The 26,752-nt window shown below is 39.0% G+C and overlaps 1 protein-coding gene across 5 annotated transcripts in view; it reads right to left on the bottom strand.

Moving 5' to 3' along the window:
* Positions 1 to 26,752, bottom strand: part of LOC126918609 (tyrosine-protein phosphatase 99A-like) — a 419,436-nt gene that overhangs the window by 37,639 nt on the left and 355,045 nt on the right. For all 5 annotated transcript variants that reach the window (XM_050726688.1, XM_050726686.1, XM_050726689.1 and 2 more), the window contains one exon: positions 1,834 to 2,015. In XM_050726688.1, coding sequence (XP_050582645.1) covers positions 1,834 to 2,015 — 182 coding nt within the window. The remainder of the gene's footprint in view (positions 1 to 1,833; positions 2,016 to 26,752) is intronic.

Raw genomic sequence — 26,752 nt, 5'->3', positions numbered from 1 at the left:
AAAATTGAAAAATATCAAAAACTTTAGGTGATCCTAATTCGACGACCAGCTACTAAGAAATTCCACGTATACTAAAACCACGTGCTCTCATTGTCCTGCTCCTGCATTCTTCGCTAGCAATCGAAGGGCGGATCCATCCTTCTCTTTTTCCCCACAACTTCCTGCCCCGAACAACGAAGCTGTAAGAAGACTAGCTAAGAAATTCTATGTATATTAAACTAAAGCATCCGTTTCCGACCCGGTATCAAATATTCAGTGGGGAAAATCTGGTGCAGCTAATCCCATCAGCGAGACATCTACAGTCTAACGCGCTAATTGCCATGGCGATACGCATGGGAATTCAGGTCTGGAGGGCAGGCGCGCGCTAACTATCGGCGCCTTTGTCACAGTCATCGTCGTTGTCGTTGTCAACATAGTCGCGATGCAAAGTTTGTCGAGCGTCGTGGGTATACATACAGCAGGCGTCGACCAATCCCAGCGGCGTTGACAGAATTTATAGGGCTTAGCCGACGCGCCCGTCTGTTCAACCTATTTTCTGCCTTGGACGTGAGACGAAGACGAACCAATGAGCCAAAGGACGGTTCAACGGAGAAAGAGGAAAGCTGGACTGCTCGAGTTAAGCGCGACTATACACTGCTCCTTCCGGTGCTGCAATTAGCGCCTCCTTAGTTGGCTACGCCAGTCTCGTGACGATGCCTAGCCGCGGAAAACCGGCCGTGCAAACCATTCTTCTCGCTCTTCTTCCTCCTTCTAGTCTTATTCTTCCAACCCCTTTTCTTTATATGTATAGCGCTAGAGTTCCAGAGTTTCTACCCTCCGTTGGATTCGGAACGTTTACTCCCGCGAGCCTGAACATTGCCCCGAAGGGACTCGTTCCACCGGGCATCTTTCGTGGAATTTTATGTCTATTATCATTCCCTCTGATGTTTTCGGCTAATATCGTTCTCAATATCTTTCGAGAAGTTATAGGAAGTTGGTCAAGGAATTGGCGATGAGTATTCGAGGCAAAAAGAGGGGAGATGACGTTGAGTGAATAAAAAGAAAGCAATTTTTGGTTATAACGTTGGGATAAGATATTGTAGGAACGTTGAAATTTTAGATAGATTTTCACTCGAAAATATGAAATAATGAAAAATGGATTGGAGATTCGAACGGAGACAATCTCTAGTCGATTCGATTTCCTCAGGATCGAAACTCTCAACTCTTCGACTCGTTTCTCAATTACATCGTAATTTTAACGGTTAACCCATTTGAAGCTTCACACGAAAACTTAAGTTCGTCTGCCGCCGGCAGTTTAAACGCGAAGCTGTGCGTTGCAGTGATAAAATACTTAAACTTGATTGTACGTAATTTCTGAGTGGATTACTTTTAATGCGAAATAAATGTATATTAAACGTTATTGCATTAATGGAATTTCCTTTAAAGACAATATTACAAGGTAATAGATATTAGTACGTGCAGAATGAAAAAAGCTAAGGAATTTAATGAATAAATCTAATATTGCGTAGAGAAACAGCGGAAACAATAGATTGCATTCGTAATAAATCTACGTCAACGTAAAAGTGACAGATTAAGCGTTAAAATCTCACAAGCACGATAGACATTCTCGCCACGTAAATCTTCTAAAACTTGTCAACTAAACTAAAACTCACGACAAATATCCTGGCATAAACATTCGCTAATTCTCGAGCACTCGTCATCCACACGAATTCTCACTCCCCCAATACACGATCGAAGCTCAGCTAGGAGCAAGTTTGTGACCAATCGAGGGCGTTCAAGACAGAAGATTAATAGTAGTTCACGGTAGAGGTATAGATATACAGAAAAACATACGTTCTCGAAGGGTGACGGAGTGGAAAGTCTCCTCGCTGGGTTTGCTCCGTCCCATGGCGTTCACTGCCGATACACGAAAGCTGTAGACGGTAAACGGTTGCAGGTTCTCGATGTTATAGGTGGTATCGTTGCTTGGCGTTATTATTTCTTCTGTTGCGTTCCATGCTCCACCTACTCCCGTTCTGAAAACAATCGCCCGTTAGTCGTTAGTACGGTCTGTGTAAATATGAGCGATGATTTGAGGGGAAAAGCTGCCGTTTCGAAAGCTTTTGTTCGCCCTCACGGTTTTGTTTATGGAGTAATTGCACGCGTGTGACGAAAGTTTTGAAATATTCTGCTGTTAGTAAAGCCGGTACGCTGTATTAAAAATATTCCTTTTATTCCGATAGATTCGGAAAATAAACGATTTTAAAAACCGTCCGTGTCATCGTACGTTTATACCCTATGAATACATCCCTTACGTGCGTTAAGGGTTGAAAGCACAGGCTGTAAAAATAAAATACTTCTGATTATATATACAGGCGAATTACGAGACAGTACTCCGATCATGCGAAATATCGTGACATGTCATGGCAAACGTTGCACGTTTCGCGGTTGATTAGAATTCAATGGATCGTCAACGAGAAACCGACGATTGTATTTAGAAATTAATGGTAGCGACGGATCGCTGACGATCCGGATGTAACGTGCTTGGATCGGATGTAAATCGACTGCGTGGACTGCGAGCGCGATTAATTAATGGCCCCGTGTCGGCTCGCTGTGAACAAACAATACCGTTTTGCTACGACCCACCGGTTCTACCTACCTAAGTTCCGATGACGGAAACATCGTTCGACGTAGAGTAATGAGTGGTCGAAGACGCAACACGCCCGCCTCTGCTGCGAGATTTTACTCTCTCGTACGTTATACGCGATTCTGCTCCTCCCCCATCTCCTTTATCCCTAATTAATACCATCCATTAATTGTCCCACGACCCGTTTCGGAAAGTTCTCTGGCAACCGTGCTCTCGAGTAATTGCCACAGTTTCCGTTGGGCCGAGTCGGTTTTTTGCCAGCAGCAAGATTCGTTGGCTTCTAAATTCTAAATGGTAACACTATATTCGATACGAATTACCTATCGATTAGATATCGATTGCTGCTTCTTTTCCAAGAAAGTCGAAAAATTCTAAATGTTAAAATTACTAGTATTAATGGTAAATTATTCAATTTCCGACTGTCGTGTTCACGTTTGAGAAGAATAAGTTAAATTCGCTTGGATTTTGAAGTCTTTGGTACCAGCACATTTGACGTCTAAAATATAAAACGAAAAGATTTTATTTCCACCTCACATTTCAGAAAACCAATTTAATTAATTCGTTATTCTGTTGAAGAATACTGGATATTTCAGTTGGTTCGTTCTTGCGTTCCTTGTGATACACGATGTCCTAATTGTCCTAATTGAAACCACTATATAACCTGTACATTTTTTCCCGAATCTGAGTTTCCTCAAAAAACGTGTACTGTGAATTTCATAACGAGCAATGACGTTTCTTCTTTTTTTCCATTCTTCGTCGAAACTCGGTTTCGGTTCGACAAGCCATTTGAAACTGTAGAATTTTTAAGCATCGGTTGGTTCCATTCTGTTCATTCCCGGTTATAATGGAAGTAAATTGCTCGACTGATATTTCAATAGATTTTGCAAATTTATTTTTTTTTCCCTAGGTTGTTGTTAATGAAAATTTTCAAGTGGTGCATGCGTTTCATTCCTCTCTTCTCATTTTTATTCTTGGTTTGTTGGGTTACAAAATTATGTTTTTTAGCCATTTAGCGCGATCGTTTTTCTCGTCTATGTAACGCGATATATGGTTCCAATTTGGATTTAGTAATTGAAACTGGTACCGCGTTTATTTCAGAAACATGATCATTGAATACGGTCGATGAAACAACGTATTAGTTTCACGGTGTATTTACATTTCCGGTAATTCTGAATACGGTTTATCGAACATTGTACAGAAAGCTATAATGAGAATTTCTCACATTCCTTGTCATTAATGAAATATCACAACTGATTAAAAAATTACGTGAAGAGGTCAACAACATTGACAGTTCAATATTGTTGATATCTCGATGTGATTGACATTTGCGATTTGGCGCCACTAACAATTCATTGCCATTAATATCCTGACTTTACTGCCATTGAATAGGCTGTGGTTAAAAAATATAAAAGTAAAATGTACAAATAAATATATTTAACCAATTTGTTTTCTTCTTACTGATTATTCTTCTTAAAAATCTATAAAGGTAATAAATGTTGAAAATCCACATTATTTTTGTAATACATAACGCAAATGTTAAAATTAACAGACGGAAATGTGCTTTTCTTTTTATTTGAAATCCTCTTTTCTGATACTTAAATAAATTCCTCAATTTCTTGTCCAGTTTCAGTTCCGTAAATAACGTGAAATTCGCCAGAAGTAATCACTGACAAGAATTACGTATATTCAATGATAAAGATGACTAGTATAAAATGTAACACAAATATAGCAGCACGATCGCTCCATTTTAATCATTGCCGTTTTAATCGTTATTCCAGCAATTTATAAAACTTTATTATGTCATACAATTTGATACACGTGTTTTTGGTATTGTTCGCAAGAAAAATATTCAATGATTTTGTCGGCTGGCACAGGTAAATTGTTTAAACGGTTGAATCGAGAACCTGATGTTTTTACAATAGATTTATTTGGCAATACGTTCAACTATCTGTTATGTTTAAAAGTTGTTCCTCAAAACAGTAGACGCGGAGAGGAGCAGCGAGAAAAATGGGATAATACATGGGATATTTTAAAATATTTTTTCACCACAATCCCTTCGCTCGTTTTACATGTCGCGAATCGTTCGATTCGCCTCTCTAACTCCAAAAATCAGCAGGACACAGAGAGATGAGAAATCGCGTATAAAAATTATTTCCAATCCCGCAACGTGACGATTCCCGCGGGAACGGCGCGAAAATAAAGCCGATAACTCGTTTCCAATTAACGTCACTTGCTCATCGTTTATTCGGCTCTTCGATTTGCTTATCGTTTGTACAAGCAGATCATTTCAATTTTGGTCACGCTCGGGACACGATCATTCACTGGCTTTTCCAACGCGGGCGAAATCGATATCGTTGTACCCGCGTCGATTTAAATTCACCCCGACTATTTTCCCCTTCGACTCACCCTCCCATCCGCTCGTTATTAGATCCGCGTTTACCGGCACGACTGTGTATCGATTTCGAATCTATCGCAGTCTAGTTGTCTCGGCAAAGGAAAAATGGAAATTCGATAAGTCAACTGTTCTTCCCGTCTCGTGTACGAACTGAGCGGAGTGGGGCGAATTCGTGAAAAAAGATCACGCAAACTTGAAAACTCGGAATTCGTTTCATTTTGAAAGTCTGTGTCCGCCGCCACTGAAAACGACAGTTCGCCCGTTCAGTTCTGCCAAACTCTCTGCTTTCCCAGCCGACGAAAAGTTTTACCCTCGAAGGGATACGAGCAGCGTTTCCCAAGAAACGAGTCATCGTATCAGAAATTTTGATTCGTTGCTCGTTCCCAGCGTGGCCTTCCCCGTGCCCCCAAAATAAATCGTCCTCCTCTAACTTTTCGATCAACGACCACCGTCCATAAGAGGGAAATATCGTCGTATGAGACAGAGGGCATTCGTCTTTCCTAGGAACAGATTCAAGTTTCCACAGTTTGTGTGACAATTTCTCTATCGTGTTATGTGGGCATGATCAGTAGAATTATCTTGCAAATACTCTTTCGATTCGAGCTTGGTCGCGGAACTTTTACAATATCCATTGCCATCCGAATAGAAAGAGAGACTACTCTCGTGAATATCTCTTCGTCCCTTTTTTTCTTCCCTTCTTTTTGCCCCTTTGATCTCAATCGGGAATCAAGTTGTCGATTTTATTTCAAACGAGAGAGGGAAAAAAGAGAAATAGGAAACGATAGAGAGGGAAACAGGGACAGGAGTAACGTTTCGTTGGAATTACTCGGCTAAATCCAGATTTGCAACGGTCGCAAAACAGGAATCGATATTATAGTAGGTATTGCGTTATTTCTCCGCAATCCAGAGTTATCGAGCTGTCCGGTCTTTACGAGGATCGTGTCGCGCGACTCGACATTGCGTGTGCGGAAACTTCGTGTGCAGGCTATGTACCGCGGGCGAAAATAACACCGTGACTGGGCTTCGAGCGTGATTATCATAACGACGACTCGACGAGACGCGACGTGAAACCGGCCTCTGCAACCTGTTTGATTCCATCGATTTCAGAGAGCTTTTTTTTCTTCACCAGTTTTCTTTCATTCTCTCTCTCTCTCTCTCTCTCTCTCTCTCTCTATCTCTCTCTATCTCTCTCTCTCTCTATCTATCTATCTATCTATCTATCTATCTCGTTCTCACTTCCTCTGAGCCATTGCCTGACAGATAGTGCATCGAACCGTTAGAACAGCTTCGACGACAGAGAAACCTTTCAACGACAGACGTCGATATTAAAAGTGACCGATATCTGTCTCCCCTTGAAAAAGTCGGAATCCCTGGTCGTTTTCGACCAGCGTAATACCATGATTGGCCATTGAACGTACGCTCATGCGAGCGGAAAATTGTATACCGTGAACAGCACGGTATTAGATGCTTGTTGCGGATTTCGAACCGATCGAAACATCACATCGTGTAATACGACCAAATGAATTTCTATATCATACGGTTGCCACAGCTGGGGTCGTCGTCCTGTGACACGCATTTTATGTATGAAACATCGAGGCCAGTGAAAATCTATCTTTCCCTGTGTTGAAATGAATTATTCGCGATCGAAGATTGAACAGAGATTTCGCTTTGTTTGTCGTTCACCGCAATCCGCGGAATGAAAAACGCCGAATGCCGCGCACGAGAATTTTAATAGAAATAACGATAAAAGGGACTGCAAAATGGAAGAATTTCCCCGTTTTTTTCGAGAGAACAGGATGGGACGATCTAACTTTACCTACCGATAAATTGCGAATTTCTTTCAGACATATCGCCTTTCATTTCGATCAGCGCGGATAATGGAAAAAGCATTTTACGCAATTATCAACGACGAGGATTTTGTTCGCGTTTAAATTTTCCCGCGGCGAATGTTTCACGAATTTTGTTATCCAGGCTCAATCGAGTTTCTCTTTCGCTTCTTTTTTTTTTATGCCTTTTAATTTCCAACGCGGCCATTTGAATCCGCGCCGATATCGCCCTAAAATCGTAAACGCCCGAGATAACGAAGAGTTTTCATGGTCGAACGTGACCAAACTATGAAATTGAATAACTGTGAAAGGACGATCTTTCAAATTTTGAGATCAAAACGTTTCAACGCCGAAAGTATGAAACGTTGCGCTTGTCTTTCGGTTTCATATATCGTTTTGGGAATGTCATTCCTTTTTTAGCAATTCAGAAAGGACCAACAAATCATATTTAAATCACGTCGTCTATGAGCATTTGCGTACCTTCTTTTAAATTATTGGAAATATAAAATCCATTTCAACAAATTGAATGCTTTTATATAATTTCACCCCAGAGTTTACTTTAGGCAAGTACACATATACGGTTAATAGATATTGATCGCTGTTAAATCTTAATTGAAAATCGTTAATATCAATTAGCATAAACAAAAGAGCAATACGTAATTTATTGGAGGTGAATTAAAATTGGCGTGCAGAGATATTTCAGTTAAATGATTGAAATGTGCGTTTCTATTCGTGTTTTAAAAGTTCTATTAAAAATATTATCAAGTATCAGCTATTCTTTAGAGATAAACATGATAGTAATATGAGTACACTATCGCTTACAAGCATCCAGACTCTTGCTTATTTTTGAAAAGACGTCATTTAATTCATTAATTGAAGTTCAATTGCATTTCGTATCATCATTTCGTCGTTATAACATGATAAAATCGATTTTCAGAAGATTAATAGATGTACACTGAAATATTGACATCTGTAAATGCGAGACAAGTTACAACACAATTTGCAAAATCAGCAATTTGCTCAATTAGCAAAATTCACAACAACACATTCTGAAAACGTTATTTATCTCCAGATTATCTACATATATAGTCTCTAAAATAGAAATAAGATAAAAAAAGTATTTCTAAACTCATATCGTAATTAATACAAGCAATAATATGTGAATTCCTAAATAAATAATTAAAATTTATTATTTGATGATTCTATAAGAAGGTTCCAAGTATTGTTTCTAGCCATTGCTTTCTCATTATTTTATATATTCTTATAAATCGATTAAAATATGCAAATACATATAGACAGCGGTGTATCTATGAACGAATCTGTATTTTATTCAAGCATCGTTATTCACGCAGGATATAAAAAGTTGTCGTATTAAAAGAGTTAAACACCTTCACAGAGAGGACGTTTCGAAAAACCTTTTATCCAGGCGTATTCATGCCAGACACCCGCGGGACAGATCTCACGCAATCTCATCGCATTACGGTCAAAACAAAAGGGGCTGGCACGGACTAAGTGTAACGAGAAAAAAGAAGAATCGCATGGGGCACGGTATGTTTATGCTTTTACAATTCAAACGTCCGTCCTGTGGCTCGCATTACGACGAAATCAACGATCCTCCCCTACCTACGCTGTGTCTTCTTTTTTTATTTTTCACCTCGCTTCCCCGTCGTAATACTCTCGCCGTTATTAAATCATTTCATGGACGAAACGATCCATAAAAATAAAACTCGATATATATCGAGATACAACGGGGGCGGTTACGAGCGTACTATATCATCATTGACAACCATCTTGTAAAAATAAACTGTCCCGTGAGCACCACCGCACGTAATTCACTTCTGTGACGCGTTGACGCCGGGCCGTCTGTCCTCTCGTCACTCTCGCGCCAGACTGAAATTTTTTAACAATTCCCCATTTGCTTGCGTACCGTTTTACCGTGTTTGGTAACTTTCGTTTTCATTAAAAACTATCAAGGAAAATTTAATGATATTTTAAGGAATACTTTAATCTCCTTATTGTAATTCTAAAATTATATTGAAATTGTAATTAGAATATATAGAGTGGTAGAAATATTTGCACGTATTCTTATCTTCCAATGAGGTGTTTTCTTGGCAGAAATATACATTTCATTTTCTTGGTATCCAAACTTTGTAATTATAGGAAAGTACTATTATTAATACAACTATTATTACACACATTATCATACTAGTCTACATGTACTACATTAATACAATTCTACTACAACTGATGAACCCACGATGTTTTGTAAGACGCGAATAATCTTTCGCTGTTTATCTATTTAACTGTTACGTTAATTTAACTTAATTAATATCGATAACCTGCATAACTAACGTTATTGTGACTTACGATATTTTTTACTCCTGGTCCCCACGTATCAAAAGATGGAACGAAAAGTGAGTTATTTCCATTATGTCTCGGTTTTCGTTTGACAAACGTATCTATAGAGTGACGGGGTCACTTAGAGGATGTAAAGGCGCGACAGCCACGTGAGCTGGAAACAGGCTACCTCTGTCGTGAATGTATTCCACTTGCCGAAGTTCGGTTAACGAGCAAATCACGTTACACGTGATATCGCGTTCTGAGAACACTATCTACGAGGGTTAGCCGTGCTACATTAGCTCAGGCCCGCGCAATTAATTAAGTTACAAGCGGTTTAATGGGGATCTAGTTATCTCTTTGATTGGCCCACTTCCGCCCGTGCCCGCCGAATTTCTCTGGCGCACTTATTTCCGGTTTCCACCTTCTACGAGAAGGAGGAGATGGCCCTACCTCGCTATCCTGCGACTTCGTGAAACAAAGAGAACGCGTCGGGAAACTGGGTCGTCTCAGAGATAGAGAGAGCTCTGTAAATGATCTCAATTATATTCTTAGTTAACCGGGGGAATGAGCTTCCAGTTCCACTATACGCCCTCTTTTACTACAAGCTACTGTAACTTGCCGCATACAAAATATCATTTTCTCGTGTAAAACTTTAAACGTACATAGTTTCTTCAAAAAATTAACTAACTATCACATTATACATTTCTAGACATGATTTAAGCGTGATTGTGAAGTAAAAAAATTCTTTGAATTAGTCAGTGATCCATTAAGCGAACTCCTGTTAATCAAATCTATGTATGTTGACTCTTATTATACATATTGGCAAAAGAAAGATTTTATGTGCGGTAGAATTTATTTGTCCCCAATAGGTCTAATTCTAATTTAAGATTTATTGTCCCGAAATTAATTCATTCTCTGAAGAACTAATATTTTTCTTTTATTACGACCTACTAGGATGCAGTATACAGAATAATGTTTTCTCTTGTAGCACTTTAACCACATGTAGTTCCTTCAAAACATTAACTTGCTACGTTGTTATAAATTTCTAAACATCGTCTAGCTGATCGTAAAATACAAAATTCTCCGCTGGGAAGAAAGTTTATTTAATAAAATGAAATTCGATGAAACCCAGGCGAATAAAATATCCAATCCATTAAACGAACTTCTGTTAACTAAATCCATGTGTCTGATCAATTGTTACTAGTCGAATAATAATGCTACGTAGGCAGTGAGATGAATCAATGAATTTCTATTATATGAAACAAAATTTACTTGCCCTTTAATAGGGTCAGATAAAGTTTTTACTAATTTCATAGTTTTCTTATTCTGAAAACGGTTTGTTATTATTAAAATATTGTCTATTGTTTGGAGGAGATAGAAATAAATGTCTATTATTCGAGAGAATGAAAATTAATGTAAACGTAAAAATCATGAATCTCATTTACGTCTTATATCGAGTGTTTCTCGTGGCAATCGCCAGAAAACTATCAAGTTTAAACTATCGAGAATTTTAAATTTTCATCAACGTCGTTTCGACTTATCATATCATTCTAATATGTATTTACAACACAGTTGCGTTGGCTCAAAGGAGCTCCAATTGGATTTTACGCGCAGTAAATTATAAATCGCAAAGCGATATTCGCAAGCCTTGGTAATTATCGTTGAAAGACGAAATAACTGGTGTTTTGATTGACTTTGACCGGGAACCGAGCTACCGTTTTGAAATTTGCGAATTTCAATCGCGTTCCAAACGAATTTCAGCGACTCGCTGAAAACGCGTCGGTTTTGAAACGCGTTCGACGTGCAATCCCGATTAATAACATTCTATGAAATGGCTGATAGAAACGTTGTTTTTGCCAGCTCCGTTTACTTTCGTCCACGTTTAACCGTTAAAACCGCGTTGAGACTGACTGACTGACGTCGGATAATTATTTCGATTAAACGGACGGCGTCGAGCCGCACAAGGGAATCGTTTGAAAACATGACATCTCATTAATTACATAGTGCACGGTTACTATTAAAATTGCAAACGTTCCGCGTCAAACAACACCCACAGCATAGAGGGAGCGAGATATAACTATCGAAATCAGCTCTTTTTTATCGCTGTACGTGAACATATTCACGCGTAAATACGAAGTTAAAAAGAAGGGAACAAGCTTTAATTTACCCTGCGTTGTATATACGTCTGACGGTATTTCTTTTTGCTTCCTATGTATTCTGCTGTCCCTCGTTTCCTACCTTTTCGCTTGCTAATTAAATACATTTTTACCATAATACCATGTTAACAAGGGACAGGTTCTTTTTCTGTGATATTTTAAGGGTGTTTTTTCCATGGTATTTTAATGCTGACATATCCTCGACACAAGGGCCTATTGTTGACGCAAGAATTATCCGTAACTTTGAAAGGATAGCAACGACGCACGTACGGATCCGAAACCGGGACGACGTACTGCTACCAAGCTCGATCTCGAGGCTCGTCACGGTACCTGTCAGGGATTTGTGGATCTTGTTGCCGGTGGTATACGTGGTAACCGTACCCAGGGAGATAGCAGACCGATGCGTTGATCTCTCTCTGCATAGTGTACTGTCCACTGCGAGCACGACCGCTGTTTATGCCAGCTTGGAATAGTAAATTGGACCGTATTATCTGGTCGACTGCGTATCGCATCTCTACCTCCTGTTCGAACGAATCGGCGGGACGTCAATGATAATCCTAGGGCTGGTTCTAATTTTGAATAATGCACGCATCACGTTCGCCCGCGCATCTGTCCTCTAGCATGCGTCAAATCTGCTCGGAACGCTTTTGCAATTAAGAAATTGATTTGGTGAATGATGTAAGTGGTAAAAAAAAAAAAAAAAAAGAATTAAAAGAAAGGGACTTTTTAGCATGAAGAATGTGTATTTTACACGGGATACAGTGAAAAAAGTTAGAAGTGTTTAAAATAGTTTGTCTTTGCTTCTAGAGCTACAAACGAATAAATTTAACTAGTACGAGTTTGTTTTAACTTTAAATTTGTACAGGTGCTACATGCTTCAATGTCGTTTGTCTAACGAATGAACAATTCAGAGGTGAAACTGATCAACTCCGTTTTTTTTTATAGATCTTTGGATTTCATTATGTGGGCACATGACCAACTTCTCAAGAAACAAATAAACGAATTTCATAACTTTACTTGTCGCAAAATGTATGGCATTAAATAAATAACAATGTTTGTGAGTCACCACACTCCCATATTTTTCAATTTACGGATTTATATCAACTCGTGCGCTATATTTTTGACTAACTGAAATAATGTAAATGGTAAAATTAACAGAAACGCGCTTTACGTTTTTATCGTTAAATCTTCATTTCCGACACTTATGTACTCATCTCGTTTACCATATTAACTCTTCAAAGTTGCTACCGAATGGTTTCCTTATTCACCTTTTGGCTTTCTCTTTCTCCATTAAATTTTCTCGACAAATCTCGCATAGAATGAAAGAAGCGACTGGTGAAATACAGAAAAAGATTGCACAGTTTATCGAGAGAGATCTGTTCCGTGGGTCCGGCAGAGCGGCAATTCCGAAGGTTTGTGAATTTATGTCCCACTTTTTACACGCCCCCGCGCACACCCATCAACATAAATTTCACCGGCGGATCTGCCGTAACGGCTACGAATCATACGGAGACCGACAACGGTCGGGTTCGTTCAACATCCGAATTAAAAATACTGTAATTCGTTGTCTGGGCCGCACGACGGATTTTATAAATCAATGGGTCAGAAATATTCTCAATAAAACGACGATATGCTTTTCCGTTCGAGGGTGTCTCCGGTAGAGGTAACCTACAAATCGCGATCGACAGGGGAATTAATCTCTTACATGCTGACGGTAGTTTAGAATATTATTTATATGTATTAGCTTTCAAATTCTTACAGTTCAGATTATGACACAATGTATGAAGTTTCGTAGATTTCTACTTTTATTGATATAAAACAATAGGTTTTAAAAATTCACTTTGAAATATGTTTCCTATTTGTTCTTAATAGAAATGAAAATCCTTTCGCAATATTTTAATATTTCACTGAAAAACGAAAAAATCTAACTTTATAGTGAAAAAGTGGCTGGATTTTAAATTCATGTAAAAATTTAGGTACGAGAGAATTGTTAGGAAGCTTCACATATGTGGAAGTTTCATTGTTTATTACACACGGTAGTATTTTTTGCTTGTACCCTAGGTTTTGCTTCATATTGTTGTATTTTTGAAGCTATTTTCTGTTAGAATCAATTTCCACGGGATAACAATTGTTTTGTACACTTTATGCGTAGAAGGTAATTGCTAGAAACAAAAATAACATTACTTGTCGGTATCATTACATACATTTATACTCTGACGTTTGTAACAAATATTTATATAGAGTATGAATTATCAAAGTAATTTTCAATCTGAAATAAAAGCTGCAATAACAAGAAAATGACAATATAATTCTGGATTTAGCATTTACTGATTTAATAAATCCCAAATTACAAGCCATTAACTCTGACAATGCTAAATCTATATGGGTATATATCTCAAATCTCTTCGTTGTTGATTGTTGGTCGCCAATCATATCTTATTAGTTTCGATGTATTGACAATAGTCATTTCCGTAAATATTTCGTTTCTGTTCCTTAATAGCTCGACCTTTATCTGTTCCAAAAGTCTTTGTATAATATCTTCTGCTATCTTCGTCATTGTAATTATAGTACTACCAGTAGTAGTGCAGTACATAGTACCGATTAAAACATTCATGATATTGTTTTTGAAACAATCATTGTGGTACTCATGTGTAAAAGTTTAGTACTCAAAGGCGCGGAGTCTTCTAGTACTTTGATGTTCCAGTACACAATGAGTGACAATGAGCTTATGAATATTTGAATATGAGAGACTTGCGATGTTTAGGTGAATTCCGAGCAGCCAGAACCGCGCGGAAACAAGCACGATGTAATTACGAATAAATCGAGTTGCAGAGATGCTGGCTGAAAACCAACGGATATTCGAATGAGCTTTTCGGCCACGAATTCAAGCCTCAAGCAATCGAGCCAGCGCTACGCGGATGAAGAACAGAGGACAGAAACAAGATAACTATGTACATATAAGAATATTCGAATAAGTAATTAATATAATTAGACAACGGCTTGATACGCTGGCTTTCGAATAAAGCTACGTGACAAAAGTAAAAAGTGTTTCACTCGCGACTGCACGTATCAACTAGAATTCAACACGGTGAAAAAATAAAAATCTTGTTGATTCGGCAGCGTGCGCGTGTTGCTGCGTATGCATGAAGGCATCGATTTACCCCTGGAATCCTGTTAGTTTTGTTCGATGGGCTTAAAAAGAATCGAAGCCGCGCGTGTTTCCTGTCAGTTATTCCCCGTCACCGATTGATTCTTTTTACGCGTCGCGATAATTGTTCGTGTCTGTGGTCGCGCTCGAATCCGTCAGCCATGTATGGGTTTCGTTTTCGAACGTGGCCGAAACTATTCGCACCCTCGAAATCAGAACTCCTCGAGTGGCGTGACAAAATGATAGGTAGACAGAGAAAACTCGCACGGAAAATCCAATCGAAAGCGAGTATCCACGCGTCGAATTGGCGCCATGACGCCTAAGGTTGTTAAGAGAACCGACTAGTTTCGTTCGATAGGCTGTGGATGGAATTCGTTAACGAGGATCGTTGCGGATAACCGACGCCTTCTTCTCGCCCGATCCAGCCCAAGGCTACGTTTCATCCTTTCGAGAAGTTGTTTCGTCAGCTGTTGTTTCTCCGCGGGAATAATTGCCCTCGCCTAAGGGTAGATTTCGTGAGACCCTCTTTGCTCACCATCCCCTGTTTTTCCATCCTCGATTGTCTTCAACCACGAATAATATGAAATTCGTTTTAATGAATTCTCGATCGAACCGGTTAAATAGGTTGCGAGAAGCCAAAGGGAATGACGCAATACGTCGCGATCGAAAATTGAGCCTTCGCATTTTAAGGTTAAATTCCTATCGTCGTAACACCGTTATTCTGGTGGTTATAACAGGAACGTATATTTTTATATAGCGTGAACGCGATCGGAAAGATCGCAGTTTGATGGAAAAACAACGCGGGGCCAGCCACTGTAATTTTGACGGAATTCATTGGGCGCGAGCGTTAAATTACTCGGCTCTACATAATACGAATAACTCGTGGATGCGTTACATTATTGCGTGGAAACGAGGTTTTGCGGGATTGTCCGTGTTCCAATGCACCGGCCAGTTTCTGTAATATTTACGGTCCGGCGAATGTAGTAATGCTCGCTTAATTGTCGGGGCTTGCGTACGCGTCAGAACTGTTGTCGAGGGAGACAGGTATTCTAAGAATCGTCGGCTATTATTACTGTTATGCCTTTTGAATTCAATTGTGTCTTGAATGAGTTGAAAACTTGGCCGAGGAACATCGAGTGAGACTAAAGTAGAGAGAAAGAGTGGAATGACCATTTTGTATGTGCATCTCAGTTACATTACGAATAAATGGCTGTTCCCTCGACTCATAAATAATTGTGATGTGTTGGTTCAGTTATCCGAACGTGAAAGCTTGAAATTATTACAATCAAAAAGATTGCAATTTATTTTGTACTGTGCTCATTGTGGTTATTGAGGCACAATAATGCTTATGTTTTATATTCTCGTGTTTAATTTTATATTGTCTGTGCAGATAATTCAAAATCATTTGTTCGAAAAAGCTCGATAATTTCATTAAAATACCACGATTATAAAGTGGAATATGTTAACACGTATTAAAATTTCATTATCTTATTTCAGTGAGTTATTCAATGTCCAGCGTTTCAGGCAGAAAATGTAATTAACACATCGATACCGTTTCGAGTCATTTTCGATCAATAGTCAGTCATTTTTTTTTCTATCATTAAGGAATTTGCACTGTCGCGTTTTATGACTGCAGCAGGTCGCTAACTTTGGTTAATGTATTGCAAAATAATTGCAAATAAAGAGATTCGCTGACTTTTTTTTGGAAAAAATTACAATTTTATAACCTTAACTTTGCATATTGGAATATATTTTAATACATTTTTGCGGGATATGTTACATATTTAAAATACGCAAAAATCAAGCCAAACGTGAAAAATCCCAATGTGATGTATCGTAGTCCGAAAAAATAATATGCTATTCCAGGATTGATACACGTGTTTTTTCGTTTCAATATCATGCCATAGTTATATTCCAAAGAATTAACTATATTTCTAAAGAATTAGAAATCTCTATTTTTGTCCAAACTAGGAAGAGACCAACGACAAAATTCGAAGATCGTATTTAGAAGTACGGTTAAGACGAACAGTAAAAGAAACATTTCTAGTTGTTTGGTCATGAAACAACTTTGAAATTCGGCTTGAAGTTTCAAGGGGAATTAGTTTCAACGAAACCCCTATAACGCTATTAAATACTGTGTACATAAGATAGAAAGTGTACAGCCATGAATTTCGTATAGGGCACTTGATACTCAAACTTGGACGTTCGATTGCCTTTCTATCTTCGAACGACGAAGGGAAACCAATTCGAATCTGCCATATGCAAAATCTCAAATGGCAGCAGAGATAGCGATTACGCTTGCCTCGTTATAGCGCAACCATGTGCGCGTCATGATGCGTCGCCCGTTGTTCTTGACCGACCGGAAGTGTGCGGGACGCCACATCAAATGTGGACTAGCTGCGTGCTATAACTGGTCGAAACACGGGGTTCTCGGGACGAGCCGCTATCTCGACCTCCGTTTCGCATCTGCTCTAATAACGTATGGTAACGACGAACCAGCAAATTCGTGTGTAACCCGTGTACGTACACGCTCGTGCTCCCTCGTGGCCTGTGTTTACGCCCGCGTATGCCCTCCGCCAGTTACCAACGTGATTTACGTTCTGAGCACGACGATACGTCAGCAAACGACAGGAACGATGCGACGCGTTACACATTTTTCCTGTCGTATCATGGACAGAAAAAATCGATGGGAGAGACGATAGATACAAGTAGATACACAATCGTTTCACGAATTTGCGAATTCGGTCTAACATCATTTTTCAGCTACATCGAATTTGTTGCTTTTTTACAACCTACAGTTGCTTACAAAAATATTCGAACACTTGTAGAAACCTTTTACGAATATATAATATTATGTTTATTATATAAAACTTCTCGAAATTTCACCAGCACTGTGATGAAATGCAACTATTATAAATTATATTGATAAAATTTGAATCTTCGTGTATCTAAACCTGTCGGAGGGGAGGCAAACAGATTATATTATTGGAGTACATATAATAGAAATTCACTTATTCTTGGTCTTATTTTGTCTATTATTTTTCGTTCAAATAACACACGTAGGAGCTCACGTCCAAATAAGTTAAAAAGTCTGTTACTGGGACACTAACTAAAATCTCGTTTCGATAAATGAAGTTTTACTCTAATGAAATTTGAAACTGTTTTGTGTAACACATACTGTATACGTACATAGTACATTTCTTTAATATTCAAATATTTTCGTGAACTACTGTACGAAAATCCTAGGAAAAAAAAAAAAATAGAACGAGTCTATTTTTTAATACATCGCTTCATTTCTATTAAAAATAAAAACCATAGGTTACATAGGAAAAGAAATTCGGTGTGCCTGAAAACGAAGTTTAGCTGTTGAATTTTGCTACACGAGCATGTTTCATTCAGTTTCTTCGGATTGGAGGGATCGATTAACGGGGAACGGACTCGTTGCACCGGACGGGACGCAATTAGAGCTGATACGCGTGTAATTAGCAGGAACGGCGAAACGGGCCGGTTCACGGTGACATTTTGAAGATTTGAGATTAACGGTGGCCGTGATGCGTAAACCGGCTCGGACCGGGGAAATTGAAGCGCCGCTGCGCTGTTCGTTTGACTTGTAAATTGCTGAAAGCACCGGTCACGTTCGAGCCGCCCCTTTTTTGCCACGTGAAACGATTGCGACACGACAAAGCGCCAACGGATCAAAATAATGAAACGAAAAATGAAACGTAACGCGTACCGCGCTCGACCTAGAAATCTCCCCTTTGTTTTGTGCACGATGCCGCCGTCGTTTCGTGTTCGACGTGAAAATAATTATTTAATATTTAAGCCCATGGTATCCTGCGTAAACGCTTCCACTCTGTTCCGCTAGTAACATGGCGCCGCTTGCATTTTTAATTTCTCATACGGCGCTTTCAGTTGATCATGCGTCGACCTACGAGTACAAAGGGAGACTCGAAACGTACCAAGGAATAATTGCGTCCCTTTGTGCCTCTGTTTTTCCGCGATTTTGCATCGTTGCTCGACGTTTAATCGTTTGATCGTACGTCCCGCTAAATCACAGGACGAAACGATATTGCATATGAATGAACTTTGTTATCATCAGAGTTGTTTTTTTTTATAAACATATAAATGTACATTTTAGCAATATAAACGTATTCATTCAACGGTCAGAAATTACATGTAACGTATACAGTTTCGGAATAGCTACCATCTTTTCCTTCTAAATTATTGGTTTAACACTCGTCCATCGTTGACGAGTTCCCTTAGCAATGTGATACTGTCATAGAGAAATAGTACGTTATTACAAGCGTCTACGAGGGGAGGAAGGTGTTCCAATTCCCTTACGGAATCATCAGGAGTAGATAGAAAAGTTGTCAGGTGTGTCTTGTCCAACAATTTGGTCACGAGCCTATTATTCGGTTCTTATTCAATCTTATGGACCGTGGCTGAATAAATCGGCGTCGTTTCCTCGTGAATCGCCGACTCTACATCTTTCTTTCTTCCCATTTCACAGCCCTGCCCTTCCTCCCACCCTCTCCACCTACGCCGTTTCTCGCCGCTCTACCTGCAGAATGCAACCGATTCAATTCGAAGTGGCTTCCGAGAGTGGAAGTAGCTCTTCGAGATATATTAAGGACCTTCGAGGAAGTTGATCGAACTCTCCTCCCTTCGACTGCCTAAAATGATCTGCTAGAACGTCAAAGCCGGGATGGAGGCTCAAAGGGAGGAGAGATTGGCTCAAGACGCGTCGTCTGACGCGAGTATCGGTGATAACTTGGGCACTCTGATCGATGAATTAAAGGAGAAACGAACTAGAATGGGTCGAACTCTAAGATTATCGGTAACCGTCCTTCTTCAAGACGTGCTTAGACGAGAGGAAAATTAGGGAAACGATCTTTCTTCTCCACTAGAAACCCTACCCAGCTGAAATTGATTAACATGTTGGCTGCATAAGACGTGACGTTCCAATTATCTAATTGATTCATCTATTATTTGTAAATAATGTTGCTTCGTAGACTCGTCAATTCAACTAATGATTCAACCGTCTACCGATTTTAGAATCTCAGTATGTATCTCGAATCGACTATCAGGTATCACTGTTTCACTCTATCTGTCGATCCATTTCTTATCGTACTAGATTCCTAGTATAGATTTTCCCTTTTTAAACTGGTCAAATACCTCGCGGTGAGTATTAAAAGGTCGATCGTTAAAAGGAATATCGTAGTGTCTTATAAAAGTATTCGAACATTTACCATAGGAAACTTTTACGTATACATACGACGATAAAATGTTTCTATAAGTGTTCGAATGCTTATGTGGATTATACTATGTATTTTTAATATTTTCCATTAGATTTATTATATAACCTATAATATATCGTTCAGCTAAATAGCTAAGTAAACCACACCGCTGCTAATAATTAAACTTGTCTGTAGGGTGTACTATTACTCCGACATATCGAGATAAATCGCTTGCCCTCATTCTCCTTTGAAGCTTTATCCTCCCCATTTAAAGGTTTAGTCTATGCATCGTTGTTTCTGTTCGTAGGAAAATCAAATTAGAGAAAATGTTCGTGTTATGAGAATATTTCATTAGCCGGTTCGTTAATTGCGGTAGCGTGTTTTTAGCGTTACAATAACGTAGTATGGCGACGGTGTTATTAAACATTGGAGTTTTCCGTTTATCGACGCTGGCCGAAAGCAGAGTAAAAATGAAGTCGCAAAGAGTTTTCTGAATCGGAGAACTTTTATTCGTTTTCTAGCAACTGATCTCCGTCGACCGGCAACCGCTTTCCCTCTTTGTCAACCGCTTTCTCCTTTCATAAATTGCGACCGCTGCACCGACCGAAAAAGGTCTACCTCTCTGATCCTGACCGCTCATTTAGCAGAACATCATATATGATACCGGAAAATTAGAAATCAACCCTTAATCGCGAACAGCTTTCTCCCCCTACATGGCTTACAAAGGGAAGGCATAAAAGCACTGACTGTCCTTCGGCGGTAGCTTCTATTTAAAAGTGGCAGATCACATCGAAGTTATAGGATTGGTTTTTGTAACGTTAAGTTACTAAATCCTTCCTTAATTATGGAGAAACCAATTAAATGGATCAAGACATTCACTGCTAAGAAGTACAGTCGTTCATCCCATAAATTGTATGATGCATTTCTTCATATGAGGTCTTTTTATTTCAATGATATCTGTTCCAATATATTATATACATATTCTATTGATTTTGAAAATTTAGACAATCTGCTAAATCGAAAGATATAAAAATAGCTTATAAGTTGACGAGGTTTTGAAAAATATCAAAAATACGATTATTAAGAGAAGCAACAATTTAGTATTTTCAATAATTTACGATAATTTAGTATTACGATACTTTTAAAATTATAAAGTGGATGGAATAATAGGAATTCAACTTGAACAATAAAGAAGGTAATTTTGGTAACAAGTATTTTAAAATTGCACCCCCATAAAAAATGAAATATGCAACTTAGAGTTCTTCCCTCGTAGTCTTTAAGTGCGTAACCATGTTACACTAAAAAATCTCTCAACAAAAAAGAGTATATTACGGTGACAAAATCGGGTAGAAATTCGTAAATCACGAGTCCTTTCAACGCGTATGATTTTTCTATACATCTTTTCACATCCTTTTGCTCAATTTTTGTTCGTGCTACCACATCGACGTATTTTCCCTTTCATGGAGTCGACGACTGTGAGAAGCGTTATTCGAATCATGGTGAAACGTCAGCGGGAACTAATAGAATTACAAAGGGGTGACCGGTTTTTTTAAAGAGATCCGCACCTCTTGGAAAAGATTACGCCGCAATTTCACGTTTCACCGTGCCATGAAAGTTAATTTGCAAAACTGCTGTCACGCGGTCGCGGTCGTCGCGATTTTGACGCTGTACGGTCGCGAGCATGAAAAATATTGGCGTTTCGACAGAGCGACTCGTCCCGCAGAAAATAAACACCGCCGGCAGGCCGCAATATCTCGTTATTTAATTGTTTCGCATCGGTCTGTTAGCCGTCGACAGGTTATCGCTTGTTTCAAACCCGTCTTCCATTCGAATACGTTCTTCTAATTGGACAGCGGAACGGTTTAATCGAGTTGGTTACAATATGGAAAAGCCTGCGGTGTTAGAAGAAAAAGGAAAATTGAAACCTCTGGACGACGAAACCATTTTCGACGACCATCAAATAGGCGGAGGGTGAAGGGCTTCCGAAATGTAGGAACCACCGAATAGCGCGGACGAAATTAAAGGAAGCAATCGATCAAACGGGAATTTAGCCGCAAAACCATTTCGCTAAACGAGCCATCGTGTTTCGTTCGGTTTTAAGTAATTCTTCCCAAACCGCGCTGATTGGGACCTGAAAATTTCATCGGCGGGTTAATCCGGTGGTAACTCGTTTCGACGTTAAGAGAACGCAGCTTTGGCGGCGAATAAGATCGATCGATGAAGATCAGTTTGATAGCGGCGCCAAGTTGCAACGGTGGACCATCCACGGCATTATTTAACAACGAGGAACGGAGGGAAGCACGCTCGGTACAATTACTCCCTGATGATTCGCAGCTGAGAGTGCAGCCGCCAGTTCGTCCGGAAGCCATTTCTCGGGAATTTCGCGCCTTCCAAGGAGAAACTGCGGCGCAAATGGAGCAGCAAAGCCTCGTAGATAGAAAGCAGCTAACGCCGAGACGAGAGCAGAGAGGAAAGGCGAGACGATGGTTCTTCGCTGGTTGATGCGGACAAGGACGACGCGATAATCGAACGGTCATTTGCTAAAACGCAGCGCCGCCTCGGCCAGGAGAATCAACAGCTGACGTTTCTCGATTAGGCGCCAGACGGGAATGGAATTGCAGTTCCCGGGGAAAGGGTTGTTGCCGCTTTTTGGTCGACCTACTTGCGAATACGAGAGATCCTCCGTACATTACTGATAACGACATGAAAAGATAATCGTTCTACGAAAGCGGCACGTTCCGGCGTAAGTGATGAATTCGGTTTCTTGCTTTCGCTCGACTTCGGGGGAAGAAAGATCGGGAACTAGTCGCAAGGATGGGGGTAGAAAATGCGCGAAGTTTTGTAGGTTGAAAGATAAAAGACAAGCGAGAGAGACAAAGAAGGGAACGAGGGAAAAATGGAGGGATGGAATCGTGGAATAGAAAAAGAATCGATGAAAAAAGGTAGAGAAAGAACGAGGGTGAGATAGAAGGGAAGAGACAGAGGATTGAAATCGATTCGCATTGGAAACGTTAAAACGTTTCCTGCGTGGCGGTGGTGGGATACCAGGCGACGAACAAAATCGAGGATGCCCCGTCATTTATGTAAATAGCTTATCCACGGGTTGTTAGATACATAATACTCTTCAGGTAAAATCTCCATATGAATATTGCGTATAAATGCGCGTGGTATAGGCCTGTTCATATGTTAATGCTTTTCCAGCGAGCCACGGCAACAGAGTGCAAATTAATGTCGAGAAATGGAAAAATCTTCTATTTACATCACGTTGACACGCGCATCCTCCGCTTGATATTTCCGCGGCGGGCTTCTTGTAATTAGCATTCATCCGCTGGGAATCGCGGTGTCGAGTGACGGTGCGCCGAGATTGATTTATGGTAATGCTTCGTCCCCCGTTCGAAAATTTCGACTACGCGACACGAACTCTAAACGAGCGAGGGTTGTCTTCCACGTAGAATAATTCGGTTACCCATTAAGTCTCTGCCAGACACAGTTCTTTCATCGCGAAAAGTGATCCGAAAGTCTTCCGTTTTACGACCCAACTACTCCTTTGTTTCCGGCAACTTTAACTATAGTCGAGGCTACAACAAGAAGTTCTCAGAGTTAATTCTGACCGTGGCAGTCTTTCGACGCACAATCGTGAGGGATTGATCGCGTTTGACGCGGTATGCCTGACAATAGAAAAGTTTCTGAACGTTGCTGCCTTAACCAGATGCAATCTTTTGTGCTGAAAGGAACCTGACTGCGCAGACACCTGAGAGATCTACTGCACGTTGTTGCACGATCATGCGGAATTTGGAAATGAGGTCGTGTCGTAAAAGGTATTTTACGTGCACTGAAGAAAAGAGACTACGAAATTAGGGGAAAAAGAAAGGAAAAGGAATTAGGGGAAAGAACTGACACGACAGAAAAGAAAAGAATAAGCTTCTCATGTATTTACATTTATAATTATTCAAACTACTTCAGAAATGGATATTGCTTGAACAATAAAAATTTAAGACTCGTAGAATATTTATCCAATGGTAGAGTTAGTTGGAAGAGTTATCGCATTAATAAATAATCGTCTGTATTAAGAATAGTAAGAAAGCTTTATTTAGCGTTTGTGGAAGAAGTGAAATAAATTATAAAAGCTGTTAAATTGTTCAAATAACCATAAATAACTACATTCATACCCTCGTTTACAAGTATTGGGACATTTTCTGCTTCCATATGAAATCCAATATCCGATTTAGATTATTACAAAAACGATTAATAAAAAGTATATCAGACTTTTACAAATATATACGATAAACATTGGCAAAAGTCATTCATAAAGATTTATAAGATTTATAAAGAAATGCATTAATAATTATGCTTTGGTCCTACAATATTCTAATTCAAATCTCATTAAAAACATATGGGATGAAATTAGCAAATAATTCTGGTCAATATATGTCTAAATTTAATTTGTAGAATCATTTATGGTGGAATCAAATAACAACCAGTATAGGAGAACTAATGATACGAATATTGAGATTGATTGAAACAATTATCAGGAGATATAACGAATATTGTATTAATATAGATGAATTTAGTTTAATTATATATAATTAATGTGTTTATTATTGTAAGATTAAACACACGAGTTCTATATAGTTAGTGGTTTCATAATCCTAAATGTCAAATACATAAGTAATATTGAATGTAGAAATTCTTTTTAATCTAAAAATAATATTGAACGTTAAATGTATGAGTAATATAGAATATATGAGTTTCTTATAGTCTAAAGATTAATTCTTAATGATTTTAATATTTTTAATAAGTGTTTTGATAGGTAGTTCTAAACCTGGAAGTACATTCGATAACAAGTAGGAATATCAAACGACCGTGTTACTAAAACAATTCCGAGGTTACAGAGCCCGTGTCAGTCCTCGACGTACTCGTAGTCCAGGATCTCCATTTCCGAAGATTGAGCTCAATTTCAAACTCATTTCATTAAGGGGATCATCAGGTGGGGAATCGCGTTCAGCTTCCTTGGTATGAGTCGTTCAACTTTTAGGTCGCTAGCCGTGGATAAAGCTCGCGGAGAAGAGAGGTTAATTAAACTAATGCAAAAGTATACAAGAGAAGAAGCCGAAGGGAAATATTGAGAGTTCGTATCCAACTTGATCTCGACCAGCCGTCCAATTGAATTTTCCTCCAAGAAACTCATCTGAACGAATATCCTATCTTTTCTGTTTCGTCGAACCATTCAACCCTTCCTTTCTCGATCATTTACGAACATATAATCAAGTAATGTACGGTAGAATTATATCAGTAACTAATTTGAAACGTAATTCTTCAGACATTCATCATATCTAAATAATACGTGGATAATTTAATGACGGGCACCCTGGGAGTTCGATAACGTGTGTTAGCTCGTTTGCTAGCAATGAATAATTTCATGGATTATAACTTTCGCAATCGAATACAGTTGCAAACTCTCTGATAGTTCTAGATAATCCAGCGTTGTTAGAATACAAATTACAATGTACTCGTTAAACGTATATGATCGATATAAGCTAGGAAAGAAGCAAGGAAAGTTCGGTGTTCCATTACAGTTAATCTTTTATTACAACATGAGATTGTATCCTGTTTCAATTTTCACGAGCAGATCTATTCTTCATCCTCTAATTTAAATAAAAGCGTTGTTGAGCAAGGTCGGATACCATAACGCTTCTTTCGTCGGCGAATCAAATTGAAACAAAATAAAAAAAATAGAAAATGAAATGAAAAGAAAACAAAAATAAAAACATACATGAAAGGAGAACCAAAAATACAACTGAAGCGAAACGTATTGTTTGCGTTCGGTGTTTGAAACACGTAGAATAATTGCATTAACAAATATTAACTGGTGCATGACGATGCAAACGTATCTAAAAAATTGTATCAGTTAGCGCGAAAGAACAAACAGACTAGCCATCCGTTTGACAGTTGTATACGTTGATGTGTTCGGTTAGAAAATGCTTTGACAGGGTATCTCGATCTTTCTATCATATTTTGCACGACATGGCAAACGAATTACAAAAAATAACTGAAAAGGAAAGGATAAAGACAGAGGAGAGAAACGGAAAACTGGAAGAGATTTTCTCTTAGGGCCAACGTTATCGCTTGGGAAAAATCGACGAATGTTAGCGTGAATTCAGTAAAACGATGTATTCGCATTAACTGGCTCAAACTAATTTCCACATAATTACGAAAGACCATATTGGCCTTTGTTGACTCCGTAGTCGCCCAAGTAAATCTGGTAGTCAGCCAAGTGAAGGAAACGTTAGAGAGTCTCGTCTAGTCGGTCAAAAATTACGACACCTGATTATAAGATCAGTAACTTGTAGAAATAACGAACAAAGGGCAGAACAAGACACAATAGCTAGCTAGAAATAGGATGCAATTAAATTATCAAATAGTATCGTATGTATAATTCACACTAAGTTTTCTTTTTACCGTCGTTACATTTGCGAGACAATGTCAGAACGCGAGGAGACAAAGGTTGCTTTGGGAAATGTAATAAAACTTTCATGTAACTCCATAAACTGTACAATTTGGCTCGTTTAATTCTAGATCAATGCAAATTGGATTGGCCACAACGTCCCGGTTACTGTCGTCCACGTCTGATCGGGCACCGTCCTATTCTACTTAACCGGTTCGACTTCGACATACTCTACTCGCCAAACTAAGTACAATAATTTAGATCTATTACGTTACATCACGTCCAATTGCGTCACGCTCAAATCATGTCCTCTTTGACTTGTCTGATGAGTTCCAATCCTGGTCAATACTTTCAATTCAACTTGTCAATATAGTTGTTTTCGCTTGTCTATTGTAGGAAGAGTAAATCGAGGATCATTATTTCGACGTCTTGCCCGATTTAAACGTTGCCAACTGCATCGAGTACTCAGCGAATCGTCAAAGTTTATCCAAAGAACGATACTTCTCTACTTTTACCGACCACAGAAATAAGATCGTTGCCCGATGGGAACACATTTGAAGATAGCCATTACTTTACGAT

Source organism: Bombus affinis, chromosome 7, assembly GCF_024516045.1.
Source record: "Bombus affinis isolate iyBomAffi1 chromosome 7, iyBomAffi1.2, whole genome shotgun sequence".
NCBI lineage: Eukaryota > Metazoa > Arthropoda > Insecta > Hymenoptera > Apidae > Bombus > Bombus affinis.
This window is presented reverse-complemented; position numbering and strand designations above follow the sequence as displayed.